General features: G+C 40.4%; 1 protein-coding gene and 2 pseudogenes across 1 annotated transcript; all 3 read right to left on the bottom strand.

Annotated features, from left to right (window-relative positions):
- Nucleotides 1–1,515: 1,515 nt before the first annotated feature.
- LOC148717705 (uncharacterized) lies at nucleotides 1,516–2,022 on the bottom strand. Its single transcript, XM_088742398.1, has one exon. It carries the CDS (start codon nucleotides 2,020–2,022, stop codon nucleotides 1,516–1,518), a length of 507 nt encoding a protein of 168 aa, XP_088598524.1.
- Nucleotides 2,023–9,000: 6,978 nt separating this feature from the next.
- On the bottom strand, nucleotides 9,001–11,719 carry LOC148717704 (uncharacterized; annotated as a pseudogene).
- A 2,865-nt stretch (nucleotides 11,720–14,584) lies between these two features.
- LOC148717703 (uncharacterized) lies at nucleotides 14,585–15,982 on the bottom strand (annotated as a pseudogene).
- Between the last annotated feature and the right edge of the window lie 3,607 nt (nucleotides 15,983–19,589).

Genomic DNA, 19,589 nt, shown 5'->3' with positions numbered 1-19,589 from the left:
GAGTCCACAGCTTTGAGCTAGTTGTCAGTAAGACTCGAAAGTGCTGTTTCACAAGAATGAACTGTGTAAGAGGGTATTCAATGTTAAGTAATCAAGGTATGGTCACGCAACATGCCTCTCCAGAGGTTTAGATAGTATGGGCAATATGGAAATGGGATGATAGTTGCTTCTATTACAGAAACTGTAATGTATGCACCGGTAACATCTCTCAATGGCTATCCGAACCATATACGTTTATTTCTGGACCAGTGGTTTCTATAACAAAATTAAATTACACTAATTCTAACTACGGAAAATAAATGGCATGAACAAAATAATGATATAAACGTGGCGAAATGAAAACATAAAACACACCTGACGGTTTGGATCATGAAATAATGTGAGACGCAGCTTAAAGACAAACAACACCAAACTATGTAACATAAAGAAGCTTTTACGCGCGAACACTACAATATATATGTTGACGGGAGGGGACTGAACCTCACCACGTGAACGGACCGCTGGCCCTAAATTCATTGTAACATCCCAGCCCCGAATTAGCCACCAAGGCTAATTCTAATAAGACACAACAAATTACCTAGATTATGCAGTTCGTTTTTCTTCTATTTTCTAATAAAGTCATAGCATAGTCATAAGTTCCAAAATTCTTCCAATGGAGCTCTTTACATCAGGTTCCTGGATCTTGAACCCCTTCAAGATGACATAGCTTTCTGATATCTCGTCTGCATACAGATGATGATGCTGTTCTGACTCTAACATTGCGGATGTGACCATTGCTGTCAGGGTACACCTCCTCGATGACACCCATTGGCCAACGCCCTAGTGGCATTTTTTCATCAACAACCAGGACTAAATCACCCACGGCCAAGTTGCAGCGTGGCGAATACCATTTCTGTCTTCTCTGTAGTGAAGGCAAGTAGTCTTTCAACCATCTTTTCCGGAAGGCGTCTGCCAGACACTTTGCCTGCCGCCAACGCTTATTGTACTTGTCTTGCTCTTGTCTTGCTCCTTGAATACGTCAAGAGGAAGGCAGGTGTTAGACTTGGGGAACAACAGTTTATTTGGCGTCAACGGCTCAGAATCGTCAGGGTGATCACTCATGGGGGTCTAGGGTCTCTCATTGAGGATCCTCTCCACCTCGCACAACAGGGTTGATAGTGTTTCGTCCTTGATGCACTGCTCCTTCAGCAGGGTGCATAAAATCTTCTGAACAGAGCTAATCATTCGTTCCCAAATTCCACCTTGATGGCTGGCTTCTGGCGGGTTAAAGTACCACTGAACATCGTCCTTCCTTAGCCGATCATAGATCTTCGTTTGATCCAAGCTCTCGAATGCCTCTCTCAACTCCCATACCGTGCCTGTGAAGCTGGTGCCATTATCGCTGTATATTGCCTGAGGCTTGCCTCTTCGACTTACAAAACGCTGGTAAGCGCTGATGAAGGAGTCTGATTCTAATGTATGTGCGCCTTCGATGTGCACTGCCCTCATGGTTAGACATGTGAATAAACAGCCAAATCATTTCACTTCACTTCGTCCTTGCTTTACGAACAGGGGGCCAAAGTAGTCCACGCCCACTCGTGTGAAAGGTGGATCAAAGGGAGCAACTCTTGCCGCTGGTAATGGAGCCATTATCTGTTCGCCAGGACAGGCGTTCTGTTTGCGACAGTTCATACAGTTTGCCAGTTCTCTGCATACTGCTGAGAGTCCCCACGCTATCCAATATTTCTCTCTAATTGCAGCCAGAACGTGGGGAGGACCCGAATGCCCCTGTTGGTGATGGAAGTTCCAGATGATCAAATTGGTGACATGATGCTTGCTTGGTAGAATAGCAGGGTGATTCGTTTGGAACGAAACAGGCGCATTCTCAAGGCGACCTCCTACTCTTAATATTCCGTCGGTAATGAAGGGGTTCAATCTGCATACTGGGCTAGACCGTGGAACACTCTTCTTCTGGTTCCCAGACGCTCTTTGGCCTACCACAGCCAGCTCAGCTGGAAATGCATTGTGCTGGACATGCGTCATGCTGGACATGCGTCATGCTGGACATGCGTCATGCTGGACATGCGTCATGCTGGACAGCTTTGATGATGACACTCTGCAGCAATAACTTCACTCATAGTCAGGGGTCCCTTGGGAATGCTGTCTGGATCCTTGTTAAGGAGGCCAACCAAATACTTCTTGAAATGTTCTAACCAGGCTATGGCATTTCTAAGACGGTCCCATGATGAGAAGCAGGACAGCATTTTACCACGGACGATGACATTCACACGAGCAGGGCATTTCCTACATTCAATGTCGTCCAGAGGCAATTCTGGCAGCTGGGACGGTTGTTTGGGCCAATTTTCCTCTTCCATCCGCAGAAACTTCGGGCCGTTAAACCAACCGCTCCAACTTGTGTAATTCGGAGCCTTTTGTGCCTCTGGGTGCGATGTCAGCAGGATTGGCACAAGTGTTGACATTTCGCCATTGACGCGGTATGGATTCATCATGTATCGTTGCGACTCTGTTGGCCACAAAGGTGTGAAATTTTCTTGATTCATTGCGAATGTACTGCAAAACTACGGTAGAATCCGTCCAGTAGATTGTGTCTTGTATGGGAAACTCTAATTCGTTCCAGATCAGGCAATTCAAGTTCACTGTTACCACTGTGGCTGCCAACTTCACAGGCGCGCTACGAGAGTTGAGAGAGGCATTCAAGCGCTTGGATTGAGACTGTACCACGTACCATGGATTGAGTTATTCTTCTGGACAGTAGTCAGCTTTGCTCTCTAAAAGTTGTTTGGGAAAGAACTACTTGCAGTACTAGCATTGCAGATGTGAGTAAGAAGCAATGGCATTCAAAACTTGCTTTAAAGATTCAACTCCATTTCCATCAAGTCCTGTGGCTTTATTATCAGGAATGTTCTTTAGGCCTTCAACCACCTGTTTCACAATAATTGGTGGGATGTGAAATACAGTTAAATTGTTGATGGAACTTTCTACAAAATCAGCGAGTAAATGATTCTGTTTGCTTTTGTTTTGCTTTCTTCAGGGCTCTTTTGCAGCCTTTAACTAGTGCTTCTGCACAGCTATCGTGATTTTCTCCACAGAACTCTTCAATTTCTTCTTCATTTATGTTGTGTGTCATGTGACGCAGCTCTTTCTCTGTACCAACAAACTTTTAGCCATTGTCACTTAGTATGACAGGTGGTCGTCCTTGTATAGCCAGGAATCTTCACTGTACCTGAAGAAACTCTACTGTACTGAGGTCTATTGCCATCTTCAAATGGAGAGCTCTTGTGATCCGACAGATAAACCAGATTCCATAATGGCCTCGCTTCTGATGAAGGGCTAATGCTCAAAATGTCAGCTTTTATAATCGTAATGGTGGCCAATTTACCATTTCAACGTTGTTGATATATTCACAACATTCCATAATGCTTTGCAGTTTTGTTTCTTGATATCTTAACGTTGTAAGGCCCAAAATAGTAGCACACAATGATGTAGAATGGTGGGTATATGGGGCTAAGCAAAGGGCTCGCAGATTTGCTTTCAATTGCATCTTGATCTTCTGCTGCATCTCGACACAGAATGCACACCTGAATTTCACTGCCTTGCTTACATTATTTGCCTTCAGAGCCCTGAACTTTTTCGTTGTCTAGGCAATCGTAGCTGCTACACCAGTATGTTTGTGCTGATATACATGGCTTGTTATTAACCAGGAGATCCAATGATGGCTGGGGAGTAGGGCAGGGTGCTTTGTGTCATAAGAGACAATGGCTTTGTCCACTCTGCCTCCAAATCTAATTAAACCTTTATCTTTCTGGAACGGGCTCAGTGACTTAATCTCTTCTGTTTCCTTTCTGACAATGCAAGTCTATTTGAGCCTCTTTTTGATCCAGAATATCCCCACATTCTCCAGTTCTTAAGGGGTAAGTGGGCCGTTTCTTCCTCCTTAGGCATTCTTTCATAAATTAGTCTACTTGGCTGATCTTCATATTTGTGCAGTTACTCTTATCAAGTTTCTTCAGCTAGAGAACTTGTTAGGGTTGATGGTTTGTTTGACCTTCTTTACATTGCAGAAGACTCTCACCCGACATAGTTCCATATCTTTTTCTGAGACAGATTTCATTGTTTCTTGTGGTAAAAATCTTGTGTGAGCTGTAAGAACTCTGGTCTGTGGCTCCATCTTCTGTTCAGCTCTTCTACTCATATTTCTCTTGTAAACATCAGCTGCCACATTCACTTTGCCTGTAATGTGTCTCCCCCACCCATGGGGAAACAAATGGCTTTAAGCTTCATGATGGGCTTTCTATCCAGGCAAGCGTTTTGTGCTATCAGTGAAAAACCTGATGGATTGGAATCATATCCTGGTTTCTTACAGTAGTCATGGCCAGACGTTATGCAAGGAGTGTGGTATGCAAATCTTGGTATGCTCAGTTGTTTCAAGGTTGCAACTCATGATCTCATTGCAATCAATTTGACCTGGTACTTGTCATGGTTTGATCTCTGGCTGGTGTAGGTGCAAGCTCCAAAGGCATGTTTAGGCAGGTCTGAGAATACAGCAGCATTGGAGATTTGGTTGCATTTGCACTTCTTGGAAAGGTAATGTTGTTAAGTTCTTTCATCTCTGTAAAGGGTTTCATTCATCCGCTTAGAGCGGACTTTAGGCGGGGGCTCGTCATCCCAGTCAATTCCAGCTTGCCAAAGAGCGTACATTTCGATCTTAGCTCTTATCTTAGCAACAGGATCATAAAACTGAGCAACTTGAATAAATAAACACCTTTTTATATACCCTCAACAGTGTTTATAGCACAAGTATGAGTTGGGCTGAGCTGAGCAAACAACTGAAACAAATATTTCAAATTCAACATAACATTGTTAAGAATCCCAACTGGCTGGAGGCAAACTAGTTGGCTCCTTACAAGCATGGTCAGGGATTTGAGTTCAGAGCTTCTATGAAACAAATCCAGGTGTAGTGGTCAGGGGGGGATTCGAACCCGGGAGTGGTGGATTGTGTCTGACATGCTTACCACTCAGTCATGCTGCCTTAGCACCTTGACTTGGTAATACTCTCTTTGTCCACTTAATCCCAGGTTTTTGCCATTTGGCTTGTGTGATTTTTATTAATTTAAAATTCACTTCGAACCATAAGTATTTGACTGATTGTTCCATTTAATACCAAGAAGGTCTTTTTTGACTGCTCCCTGGGACATAGTCATCAGTTTTGTCTTTTCACTCTGACTTTCACCCCACAGGGGCTTGTTGGATCTCCATCCTTTTGCATATGCTGGCCATTATAGGAATGCTTTTCTATAGATTTTTTTTAATAATCAGTACTACAGCACTAACAGTACCTATTAAGCACACTCTCCTTTAGTATATTGTTAATTCATCAGCACTACTGTACCAACTGCACCTCTCAAACGACCATGAATGACTTGCACACCTATGTACTAGCTTTCGATTAAAGGACTGCGTGTGACTAGCGTACCAGTGCTAGCGTACTAACTCCACTTCTCCAACAACCATGAGTGACCTGCGTCCTTACGTACTAGTGTTCAATTAAAGGACTGCATGTCACTAGCATAACAGAGTACTAGTGTACTAACTACACCTCTCGCGTGAGCATGAATGACTTGCGTACCTGCTTACTAGCGTCCGATTAAAGGACTGCCTATCACAAGTGCACCAAAGTACTAGTGTACTAGCATACTAGCATACTAACTAGTGTTCGATTAAAGGACTGGAAACTTGTGTAATGCAGTCTGGGAATCATCAAGGAAAACAATAAATAAGGTTAGTATAGATGTGGCAGCAATGCACACAGTCAAGGAAGCTGTTCTTTTCATGTATGCCATGAAATTGAACACTTGATTATTTAGTGTGAAAAAAGGAGTATATTGATAAACATTGGGGTTTGCAGTGTTGCAGTGTTGATCTTATTTTTAATGCAGTAATGCAGGGGAGAACAACTGGCACTGCGGTGTTGCGGTGATCTTAAACTGACAGTTTTTGGTGAAATAAACCATTTATAAGTTGCAGTGTATTCTTTAACCTTTTAGAAACTAGATTTTGGTAAAACAAAGTAAGCAATAAATCCGAATTATCTTTGATAAACATTAGCTAGCATTTTACTTGATCTCTGGACCTCTACCACACGCACTACCAGCCAAACCAGACCATTTAAATTGTGCGACTCTATATTGCGATGTCAGTGCACTGATAATATTTTTCAGGTCATGAGTTGGTAGTTCTATTTTTTTTTTATGGTGCTACATATTCAGAACCTCCCATGACTCCCTCTTATTTACTTGTTGCCAATTTAATAGTAGAAAAAAAGGCTCTTCTAATCCAGAGCCTTCTCATTCCTGTAATTACTAAAACAAGGAATGACCTAAAACCACCTACAACCACCTTCAGAATACTATTTTGAGAATTTGTGACAATGTAAATGCACACCGGAAATGTTGTCGCATGTCTCACATGTCATTACCAGGGAATAACACTAAGAGAATTCAGATACAATGAAATATATGAAGTTCGTATATTTTGTACTGCGGTATTAGATACATATGATGCACAATCCTTGCAGTAGATAGCGCTATTTAAGCAATAGCGAAAATCAGACCTGAAAAAAATCAGGCCTGTACGGGATTCAAACCACTGACCTCTGCGATACTAGTGCAGCGCTCTACCAATTGAGCTAACAAGCCAACTGGGAGCAGGCCGTTAAGTTGATTCGTAATAAACCCGTGAAAGTGATAAATCAGATACAATGAAGTATATGAAGTTCATATATTTCATTGTATCTTGTTCTAATACCACAGTACAAAATATATGAACTTCATATAGTTCATTGTATCTGATTTTTCACTTTCACGGGTTTATTACGAATCAACTTAACGGCCTGCTCCCAGTTGGCTTGTTATTATACGGTAATGTAGTGGAGAATAACTTGCACTGCGTTTTTTTGGTGATCTCAAACTGACGGTTTTCGTTGAAATAAACCATTTATGAATTGCAGTTTTGTCTTTAACCCTTTTAGAAACTATATTTTGGTAAAACAAAGTAAGCAATAAATCCTAATGAATCTTTAATAAACATTGGCTAGCATTTCACTTGACCTCCAGACCTCTACCACACGCACGATCGGCCAAACCAGACCATTTAAATCGTGCAACTTAATGTATATTGCGATGTTGGTCCTTTGAGAATATTTTTTGGTTGCTGAGGTGCTACTTCTCTTTTGTTTGCGGTGTTGCGTACTCAGAACCTTCCATGACTCCCTCTTATTCACTGGTTGCCAATTCAATAGTAGAAAAAAAATACTCCTCTAATCCAGAGCCTTCTTATTCCTGTTTTGAAGTAGTAAAATACCCTATAGTAATCAACGGCTTTTTGTTTTTTTTTTTAAGATAACACAAGGCCAGAATTACTATTTTGGCCTATATTTCGCTTTGAACAGAAAAATAGTACATTAGTACCTTAGTACTCGGTACAGACAACCCATCACGGCTTGTTCGGAATTTGCTTAGTACGTTAGTAGGTTAGTACCTTAGTACTCAGTATGGAAAACTCATCACGGCTTGTTCTGAATGTGCTTAGTACGTTAGTACCTTAGTACTCGGTATGGACAACTCATCATGGCTTGTTCTGAATTTGCTTAGTACGTTAGTACATTAGTACCTTAGCACTCGGTGTGGACAACTCATCACGGCTTGTTCTGAATTTGCTTAGTACATTAGTACCTTAGTACTCGGTACGGACAACTCATCACGGCTTGTTCTGAATTTGCTTAGTACCTTAGTACTCGGTACGGAAAACTCATCATGGCTTGTTCTGAATTTGCTAGGTACGTTAGTACCTTAGTACCTTAGTACCTTAGTACTCAGTACGGACAACTCATCACGGCTTGTTCTGAATTTGCTTAGTACGTTAGTACCTTAGTACTCGGTACGGACAACTCATCACGGCTTGTTTTGAATTTGCTTAGTATGTTAGTACCTTAGTACCTTAGTACTCGGTATGGACAACTCATCACGGCTTGTTTTGAATTTGCTTAGTACGTTAGTACCTTAGCACCTTAGTACTCGGTGCGGACAACTCATCACAGCTTGTTTTGAATTTGCTTAGTATGTTAGTACCTTAGTACTTGCTACCGACAACTCATCACAGCTTTGGAAGGGTTATTAGTCAGCCGTAAGACTTATTTGTTTTATCTTCTTTTTAAACCAATTTTTTCCTAAAAATTATTCCTTTGCATAGATGTAGATAAACAAATAAATGAAAGATAGAATCTTTAGGTTTATAAAAGGCAAGAACAGCAGAACTTAAACAGGTCTGATCAAATTGGCTTAATTTTAATAGTACGTTAATCATCCGTACTAAGCAAAAAACAAGAAAAAAAGAATCCTATTTTGGGCATGGTCTAGTGCATTCCCACACTCCCACACTTTTGACAAAAATCTTGTCCGCCTGAAGAAAAGCCACCCTGCATTGCCCACATCATTGGACAATTTTGGGGCATAGCTTTCCATCATCTCTGCTCACAAGCTTGTACTAATTTCCTGATATCTTGTCAGGATCAAGGAAGTTCATTGCACCAGTAGCTGTAGTTGTTCTTTGCTCTACCTATGAATTTAAATTGTACATGGTAAATACCAAACCTATACCTCAGTCTGTGTATTTATCTGTTTGTCTATAGGATAAAAAAAGTTATCTTTGTATAAATCCCACACCAGGTCTAATAATAATAGTAGTTCCCAGGCCCACGAATTGCTAGCTATATAATATCCTTGTGCATTAGCTAAACACTGGCACTCTTCACCTGTGTGACGTAAGTGACCTCCACCTAGTGTTATGTTGGTCTTTCAGTTTGCACCATTCATCTCTCTAAGTCTGCTTGCCACATCTATAGATATAAATAAATGCAGTCAGTTCCTCTGACCTGCCACTTTGTCTTGTCATCACTCTCTGATTCAAATAGGGGTGACTGCTTGTGGTTTGTCATCACAAATCTCAACTGGCAACTGGCAAGTGGACTCTCCTTGTTTTACTCTGTGGAGATGACTTGAGACCGGCAGCCCTGGGTTTCTGATACATATCATATGACTTCAGTGTGAAGTTTCGCAATGCTGAGAGGTGATGTGCTTGCCTTTCTGGGCCCCACCTGTTCGACTTCACTGGATCGACTTGAAACTGGTCGTACCCAGGAGCAAGTCTATACTTTCCCAGACCACGAACACCCCTTTCTTCCTCAACGGAAAATTCGGTCGTCCATTTCTCCATCATTGATGAGACGTTTGCAACCTCCTTTTGAATGTCATCTTCCTGAAGATAGTTTTTTCTGAAGTCGGTGTTTGAGCTCTAAACCATTGGTGTAGAACCTCCCAGTTATACCCAGATTCTTTCGGGCAGATAGGATAAGACAAGTCTGGAATTGTTTCAACCTATGCTTTGCAAACCATTGGTGGAACCCAGGCACCAAGCTCTCCCAGACAGTCTCCAAACTTGTCAATTGAATTTGGAAGTCTTCTGGGTCATCTGCATCTACCAAGCCATTTTGCAGTACGACATCATCCTGAAACCCACAGATGTCACTTATAATTCTGTTCCTTGATTGTTCATTTGTGCCAAGGGATTTCAGTTTGAGGGCATAGCGTTTCCTGACTATGCTGCATACACCAAACATTGTCTGCATCCTTGAAGATGTCAGTCATGCCACCTGCAATAGCTTTGTCAAGATCATGGCCAATCTTTATTCCTAACAATTCTGGTTTGGCAATGGTGAGTTCACCAGAAAATCCTCTATAACTCTATTCATTCTTCTTGAAATGCTAGAAATTTGGACCTGGAAACTCAGGATGCTTGTTGCTCTGGTTGATTAAGGACTCATTCGGGTATGTAGTATCTGTTAGCCATAGGCCATCAACCAACTCAAAAGTGGTATCGATTGTCAGAATACTGTCTCCAAGAACACAGAATCAATGTAAATCATTCAGCATGTTGGGAGACTAGTTTACTGAGATGTATTCTTCTTTTGTGAAGGCGACACTGTTGTTTAGAGGCAGGGTATCCAAACTTGCTATCAGTGTTTCTGCCTCATTCCCTCACCCAATAGGTTATCTATAGCTGTAAGTGTGCAAAGATCTTTGCGAAAATATGATGATGAAGTCGGCTTTTTGGCATTCCCATGGTGTGGAAGAAAGAACTCTTTATGTTCTTCAGCTGCCCATTTGTACAGAACAAGGTAAAAGGGTTTTCATTCCTTGTTTGCTGTGACCTAGACGCTATGGCCTTGACAGTAGCAATTGTCTGTGAAAACTCAGCATTAAACTTGCTGGTCTTGTAATACCTTCTTGGTTCGTAAACTTCACTTTTAGGGATATTTTCCTTTTTGTAGCCCTTGGAGATTTTGACGATTGTATAAAATGCTCTGATATAATTTTTGTGAACTGTACGGGAACCTTCGTTATTTTACTGGAATAGTCTCTTGGCACCATTAGATGAAACTCATGGGTACATGACTTCACTGTCCCTCTCTGTGAAAATATCATTCTCTGAATTTGTGGGCTCTATCTAAGTCAAGAAAAGTAAAAGCCAGCATTAATAAAAGAAAAATTTCAATTATAAACTCATGTACTGAAGTAGCCCCACCCGCTCACAAACCCCGTAAAATGTTAGGATGTTAACCTTAAACTAGCTATAATGTGCAGCAATCCACATACCCTGCAATATTTAAATGAAGATAGACAGACCTTCAGAGCTTTACTTGGAAGATTTCCATCAAAGTGTAATAAGAAAAGATTGTAAGGTTAAAAAAATGCTAAATTTCACAACCTTAAGCAGACGTGCCAGTGTTTGCTGCTACTGCCCCTCTGGAACTTTCCTAGATCCATGCTTAATGGCCAGTCTTTTTTTTCTATCAAATTAGCCCGGCTATTCCAATTAAGCATCCCCCATTTGTTTTCCTTTACAAATCCTTTGCTCAATATCCAAGGAGCAGAAGTAACATTTGCCGTAATTACTTACCAGCCTCATCTTTATCTGAATCGGGAATGGATATAATTACTGAAAATCAAAACATACGTTCAGTAAAATTGACAGAGGGGAATCAGAATAATGAAGTTAGGTTGAGAAAATTTAGTGAGGGCACTGAACAACAAACAAACATGGTATTTCTCATCCATTGAGATATGCCAAAAGCGCCACTGGACAACTAAAAAAGAGCCATTCCTTGTGTCAGAAAATATCTAACATGCCTAAGGAATCAGCTGAAAAGCCTACAAAGAAACACAACTGTGATGATAATACATTGTCTTAGCGTCCAATTAGATTTCAGTATTTACGCGTGCACGCCAACTTGTTTTGACTATCTCTGGTTTTCCTCGTCATGGCCGCTTGTAAGTTGCTTGTGACTTCACAATGTTCTAATTAAACGAGTTGAAGTTTGAGAACGTGAGCCAAATTGTTTATACGGTGTCAGGAGTGGCTGACCGGAAACCCGTTCCGTAAAGACAAGCCACTTTTCATTGACGGATTTAGCAGTTTAACACATTGATGCCATCAAGATATAGTCAAATATGGCGAGTGATGGTAATGCGACATCTAGTGCTACCGCACCTTAGACAAGCACTATGGATTCTCCATTTATGTGACCAACCTTCGCAATAAAACAAGTTGCCTTCATGTTGCAGCGTTCGTCACTTACACTGGTAAAGAAGCTCTTGAAATCCATAATGGTCTACCTTTTAGCAGTGAAGAGGAGAAATGATTGTGGGAGACGCATTGCATTGGCAAACCAATATTATTTACGAGAGATATAAGGAAGAAGAACCAAACAACTGGGTGTCTAGTCTAGTTGTTACAGAAAAACCAAATGGCAGGCTCAGAGTATGCATTGACCCTCAGCATCTTAACAAGGCCCTGATTAGATTAGAGTATAAAAATACGCCTAAGTCTTTAACACTGTTGACAGGGAAGAAAGAGTTCCTTTCCTATGAAGTTTAGCAAAAAGTGGCCTAACTTTGAGCGCATTTGTCTGGTCCCAAACACCAGCATTCTTGTTTTACTTGGGTTCAATAAAAGATAATTATTAGAGCACCACTCGGCAATTTGAAGAAGGTCATTGTTTGCATTGGTTACAGCTTTGATACTTCAACAGAACCTGACATGCATTAATTTAGGCGTCTTTTTGGAAACATTGCTGCTTCATTTTGCTCCCAGTAACTTCTTGCTTCCTGAGGCACACACTTTGGACTATCCTGCTGTAGCAATTCCTGTAGATGACTCTGTTTATGTTGATAACTCGCTCAAAACCTTGAAAGCAAACTTTCTTATTTATTTTCCATGGCTGATTCAATTGACGAAAATGTTCTTCATACGAAATAATCATCAACATGTCTTTGCAGCCTATATTGCATTCCACACTCATGCCCCTTTGCTTCTAAGGGCTGCGTTTCCCCATTGAGGATGTGAAATTTCCTCATTTAGAGCATACGACTGCCATCCTTTCCAGCCCTCTGTCTCCAGAAACCTTCTAAGTGATCACTGTGAGCAGAAAAGTTTTATAGACGGACTCAGAAAACGTGTTGTATTGGTCCGCGTGCAAAGCGGAGAATTTCAACCATTTGTCTAGCCCGATAGGTCAAATTTTATCTACCTTATTACATGCTTTTGCCAACAGCATGTAATAAGGTAGATTAAATCTGGTTTCAACTTTCCTGGATTGCATTTTTACTCTCTGACACAATGATCATTTCTATATTCCCAGAAAAGGTTGACATTGCATAATACAGCTACTTTTAGGTCGAGGCTGGGAGCATTGTAGTTGATGGTTTGATGGTCTAAAATTGAAAAAAATAGCAACTTCTCCACAGACCACTCATTCATTTAGTCGATTTCATTTGACGCTTCTAAAGATTCCTCATTTTAAATGTTCTCGCTTTTCAAGAATCCCCGTTTTAAAGATTCTTGCTTTTAAAGATTCCCCGTTTAAAAGATTCCCGCTTTTAAAGATTCCCCGTTTTAAAGATTCCCACAAGCAGGGCATGACCATTTCCAAGTCCTTTGGATAAAGTGTGGCAACTTGTGGTGAAAGTTATTGACAAATTGCACATTCAAAATCACAAAGATAAGAAGTGTAAAACCCACTATAATGCTGATGGTAAACTACCTGATGGCTTTAACACAATGGCCGCAGAACAAACATTTGTTTGGGGAAGTAGGCTGAAACGTATTATTTGTGCCATGCCACGACTTCATCAGTTTTTCTATCTACAAAGGGCTGTGAAACGTTGCAATTCATACACTCAGCTCTGTCACCAATCGAACAAAATTCCATTGCTCCCAAAAAAATTGTAACTGATTGTGTTTAGTGGATTATCTGCCCATTGAGGGGACTTAAATACTCACATATATACCGGATGTTTCAATACAGAGGATACAAAAGTAGCAAAGCATTGAAGGATCGCTTGATTCTTCTCATTCGACATGTATGATCGTTTGGTTTACTTGGAATTATTCGATTGGTGACATTTATTGAAAATACTGGCATGCCGGCCATTTAGTATTTTGAAAAACTTGCTATATAGCCACAGCATTAAATCGGATGCTTTTAACGGAAATGTTGTTGAGTATGTGTGTCTTATTACTTGCATTGTGCAATTCGTCCTAGTAGTTGTATTTTGTTTTTTATTACGTTGTTATGACAATTTTCTGTTTGTGGAAATCTTTCATTAAAAAAGGCTTCTCCCCTGATGTAGATTTTTCGTTATTACGTTATTACGGCCGGGTACTTTCCAAGTTATCATGTTGTTACAATAATTTTCTCTGCTCCGCCTTTAATTAACCAAATCTTCCCCCCCTAGCGTTGATTTTTCCTTATGACGTTATTACTGGAATTTTCTACTCGCCGAAAGTTTTTGTTATTATATTATTAGAGGGAAATTTTTCGTTATTACGTTATTGCGGGCAAATTTTCCTCCCCTCACGTAGATTTTTGGTTATTACGGGTAGTTTTATACTGGCTGAAAGTTTTCATCATTATATTCCTACAGGCAACTTCTTTAGTAGTGGAAATATTTCGTATTACGTTAATACGGGCAAATTTTCGAACCCATTGTGTAGATTATAGGTTATTACGTTATTACGGGTACTTTTGTACCCGCCGAAAGTTTTCGTTCTTACATTATTAAGGGCAACTACTTCAGCTTTGGAAACTTTTCATATTACGTTATTACGGGCAAATTTTCCACCACTTGCGTAGATTTTTGGTTATTACGTTATTACGTTATTAAGGGTACTTTTATACTTGACGATAGTTTTAGTTATTCCATTATTACAGGCAACTTCTTTGGTCGTAGAAATTTTTCGTTATTACGTTACGGGTACTTTTCTACTATCCAAAATTTTTCCTGTAAAAAACGAAGAAAGGATAAAACAAGGGTGTTGAGGGAAAGGAGAAAATAAGGAAGTCATCAAACAAAAGAAGAAAGTAATAAACTATTACGCTGTTTCGAAGTAATAAGGAAAAAAGAAGGAAAAACAAAACTTATAATGCGCACCATATGTTTGAATAGTACTGAAAAAGGCGTTTAAAAATATGAGCCAAATCGTTTGAGCAATGAATCACAGTGAATTAATTAACGATAAAATTCAGATGCTGTCAAATTAAACAAGAAATATAATTTCAAGGAATGAATGTTTTAAAATCGCTCATAAGCTAGTCTAATTTTTTGGACAGATCGCACAAAATGACAAAACCGAACTGGAAACTGATGCTGGTAATTACTAGGTTCTACTTGTGCAGAACCTCCACTAGTTTCAGGAGAAATTCTTGATCCTCCTTCCTTTGCTTCTCCACTCTTTCCTCCTCACCTCTCTCTTGCTGTTTAAGCTTCAATGAAGCTCTTGTCAGCTGCTTGGTGATACTCCGTAAAGGACTCAAACATTCTGTCAAATTTTTTAAGACATCAGAAGCGGTTTTCCTCTTTTTTATCTGCCTTTAAGATGGCTGACTTACGGGATACTGGCTTCTTTGTTTCATAAGCTTCCGTTACACCTGAAGTAACAAGTAACATGGAGACCGCCAAAACATCAAATGGTTGCTTAAACATCAAAGCCAAGAGAGACATAAAAGATGATAAATTGACTTTTGGTTTGGTTATCTCAATATTACACTGTAATATACGGATACACCTGTCTCTTATCTCCTTGTACGCATTCAAAAACTCTCAAATACGGTATTCAAACATACTGATTGACTTTTATATTATTTTTTTTTGAGATGTTAGATTTTAGAGTTTATAGTTTATATTGTAGATTAATAATTGTTGTTAACTAAACTGTTGTCCCCAATATTAGCTTGTTCCTGTGTTGCTAAATATATTTGACACGGAAAAAAAGTTCTTGTTTTTGGGTTGTGACCTTACTTTTACAGACAACCATAGAAGTTGCTTTGAACACCACTATATTCTCTCGCTCTCCAATTGAAAAGTATTTTATAACTCTTACCTGTCACCACTGTCACACAGTTGAAAGGTTTTTCAAGGTTTTTGGACTTTTCGTCGCTGCTGTCAGGGATATTTACGTTCGGCTCAACGTTTTCTGCTTTTGGTTTTTCCCCATTGTCGCCATCAATGGAAATTGTTGCGGACTTTATAATCACCTTTGGTTTTGTACATGGCTTGTCTGACATTAGCTTGTCCACTTCGTTGAAGAAAGCCAGCTTCTTTGGTGTGGCATTTCTTGTCTTGGTGGATTTGTCTTTGTAACTTCTGTATGCACCTATCAGAGTATGAATTCGTGTCTTGAAGCTGCTGTCGTCTCTGTCTTCATAGCCAGCAGCTCGAAGATATGCTCCAATATCAAGCCATATAGGCTTTTTTCGTGTGTATGATTTTAGCTTAAGCTGGATATTGTCATCTCCCCACTTTTCAAGCAACAGGAGGGTTTCTTTATGCTCCCAAATTCTTCCGCAGGTCTTGGTTTCTGTCGCCATTTTGAATGGGTTTTATTAAACACAATCGTTAAACTACCTGACAAGGTAGTTTTGTTAAACACGGTTTAAGACACGTTTTCTTAAACACGCCCGCAGTATGAATGGCTAGTCGTTTTAAAACGTGTTAAAGCTTTGGTGTTTATGGAGTATTAGACAATGTTCGACTCGCAAATGCAAAAGGTTTTTCCATCCCATCTTGAAGCTGTGGTAACACTGCACCAATTCCATGGTCTGATGCATCGGTGTCTAGCACAAACTTCCCCTCTCTAGTCTGGTAGGCCAGGGCTCTAGCAGATGTAAGTGCAGACTTGAGGCAGTCAAAGGCCAGCTGACATTCTCCTGTCCAAACAAAGTCTGTCTTTGCTTCTGTTAGCTTGTACAGTGGTTGAGCTACGGTTGAGAAATCATGAACAAACCGGTGGTAAGAGGCAAGTCCAAGGAAACTTTTAACCTCTGTGCTGTTTTCTTGGATAGGCCAAGTGTGAACTTGCTCGACCTTTCCAGGGTCTGCACTGATGCCTTTTTCTGTGACCACATGTCCTAGGTACAAAACACGTTCCTGGAAGAGAAAACACTTTTACCGCTTAAGCTTCAGCCCTGCCCAGGCCAGTTGCTCAAACACTTGTTTTAGCCACTCCAACTCCTCCTCCCATGTGAGCCCCATGACAATCACATCATCAAGGTAAATCAAGCAGATTTTCCAATGAAGCCCTTCAAGACGAGTACCATCAATCTGGTAAATATACTTGGTGCATTACAAAGGACAATTGGCATCACATTACATTCATACTGGCCACTTAGAGTCGCAAGTGCTGCCTTTTCTTGGGTATTCATGTCCATCGCCACTTGCCAGTAACTGGAAGGAAGATCCAATGTGGAAAACCATCTTGAGCCACTTAAAGCAGCCAGTGAGTCTTGAACTTTCAGCAAGGGAAAGGCATCCTTCACCATAACAGCATTCAACTGGCAATAGTCAATGCACAGCCCTTTACTACCATGTTTTTCGGTCACCAGTACAACTGGGGCGGAGCAAGGGCTTCACGATTCTGTCACCTTCCCTTCCTGCAAGAGGTCAGTTGCTTGTCGTTCGATTTCATCGTGTTTCTATGGAGAGGTGCGCCGGGGTTGTTGTTGAATTGGGGCACATTGCCTGTTTCAATTCTGTGCTGGACCATATGTGTGGTGCCCAGGTCCTGGTCAGAAAGGGAAGTAGTGGCATAAAGGCCGGTTCTGACTCATTTTATTCTCATCAAAATTATCGTATATTCACTATGTATTTAACGAGGTCTGAGCCATTTTCTCCAAATACGTCAAATTAACGTACATTTACGGTAATTTGGTACTTTCATGGTCTGTTTTATGCTATATCGTTAAATTAACGTGAAATCACGTTAATTTAGCACTTTCGGGAGATTCTTTAAGTATGTTTTTAAATTCACGTCAAATAATCGTGCATGCACGTTATTTTAGCACTTTTCCCATCGTCTATTTGTGGTATTCACGTTAAATCATCGTGCATGCACAATAATTTGACGACGTGCCATTTGTCTTTAAGTGTGTTGATTTTTTTTGGTCGGTATGGAACCACTCTTGTTTTTTCACCTTTTTTTGGTTTTTTTTTCTCTTGAGTAGTTACAAAAGATACTAACAGCTCATTATAAGTATTGCAACCATGTCAAAACTTGCAAGTCTCATTACAAGTATTACAAACATGTTGAAACACACAAGTCTCAAAGATATCAACGAAGGCAACATCATATTTGAAGAGGTTGAGGAAGAGGTGGTTAAGGAAGAGGTTGAGGAAGAGGTGGTTGAGGAAGAAGAGGTCACAGACATATATTTATACGTATCATACAAGGAAATTTATAAGCTCATAACTCACAAAGAAACAATGAATCTTCTGACAAAAGAACAAAGGAAAGCCCTTTTCACCGCGCTTCTATCTGGTGATGATCGTTTGAAAATACATCTGACTCAGAGACAGTGCTGCGGCGGTTTTTTAAACGAACTCCCCATTTGGGCCAGTATTTCTTTTCGTTAGGTATAAGAGATTTGTGAAACCTCCAATCTTTTTTTCCTTTTTTTGTTTTCGAAAAAGGAAAGCACCTCAAAAGAGGTCTAAGCTTCACCAAAGCGTTTTTCATACTGCTTGAGTACTTTACTCGACTGAAATATCGGGCAAAGATCTGTGATGGTGTCATCGATTTGCTTCACCTCATCGAGGAACGAAGCGCTGTTGAAGGTCCTTCCTCTCAAATAGTTTCTCAGATCGGTTAAGATCTTCTCGTAGGTAGTGAAAGCGAATTTGCTCATGTTGATCTTTTGGTCAAACTTTTTCACTTCTGTAAACGTTTTGAGAAGGAGGCCGGCGCCAGATATTGTAGCGAGGGGTATTGGATTTAGGGTTACTCCACCGGCTATCCCACCAACAATGATGAGTGTGGTACTCCCCAGTTTGCAGAGAAGGCTCTTTCGTTTGAAGATGGTGAATATCTTCCGTGAGCACCACCACTTTTTGTGGTAGTGTTTGTATAGAGCTTTGAGTTCATCGATCTTCTCTTCACCGATAGAGTAGTCGATGTGATTAAAGTTGAAGATGGCAGCGTCAGACATTTTATTATAAGCGACTCATAATAAAATTAGCTTTTTTTTCGCAGGACAAGGTCTTGTCCGTAATCTTGCTTTGCAATCATCAGATAACTGTTACCAGTTCCATCGAGTATAGTAGCACTGTTATCAGTCGCTATGCTCAGCGATGTGTTAGCTTGGAAATACAGCAAAATGCTATTAGCGGTATTAACCCAAGTCTTTCGTGTGTTAGGCAACGGCATCAATATGCCGCTTGCTGTGGTGACAAACGAATTGCTCAAGGTAAACTTAAGATTATGTAGATGTTGAGACTTGACACCGTCGATGTATGTGATCATATACATACCAGCTTTGTTGATTATGAGTTTTGTATTGTCTGAACTGTTCACTGTAAAATCAGCGTTATCACTCTGTGATACATTTGTGGTATGACCTGACGTTCCATTTACGTAAAATGTTACCTGCGACGCGTTGTTATGAGAACAGTTTCCTCGACACCAGATCTTTTTCGTTGCGTTTGTCAGCGCAGTCTTTGTCGCTTTTGTATTGATATTTCTCTGTAAAGATGTTCGGATATCATCAACATACTTTTTCGTGACAGCTGAAGAGGCAACAGTCGGTTCAAATTCGAGAGTGAGTTTAGAATTTATGTGCGTACCTCCGTTTGCGAAGCTATACCAACTCGTCCACACATCTTTTGGCAAGCTGTTGTGATAACCCTTTGATCCATAGATTATCACATAGATGGGAAGTTTCTGATCGGGTGTCTCACCAGCCTTTGGTTTCATCACGACGTCAAACATCAAAAAGTTTTGCTTGGTATTTGTCCACTTAGTCATATGAATTAGGGTGATGAGGTGATTTTCAAATCGATTGCTACGCTGAGTAGAGATTGTTTCATGACTGCTCCTCGCCGTTACAGTCACACTGTTTGGATCGACTTTACTCGATAGCCAACACAGCTCGCACACAACTGTATATGTAGATATGTCTGCTTGATACATTTGGACACCGAAAC

The sequence above is a fragment of the Stylophora pistillata genome, chromosome 13 (genome assembly GCF_964205215.1).
Source record: "Stylophora pistillata chromosome 13, jaStyPist1.2, whole genome shotgun sequence".
In the NCBI taxonomy this organism is placed as follows: Eukaryota; Metazoa; Cnidaria; class Anthozoa; order Scleractinia; family Pocilloporidae; genus Stylophora; species Stylophora pistillata.
This window is presented reverse-complemented; position numbering and strand designations above follow the sequence as displayed.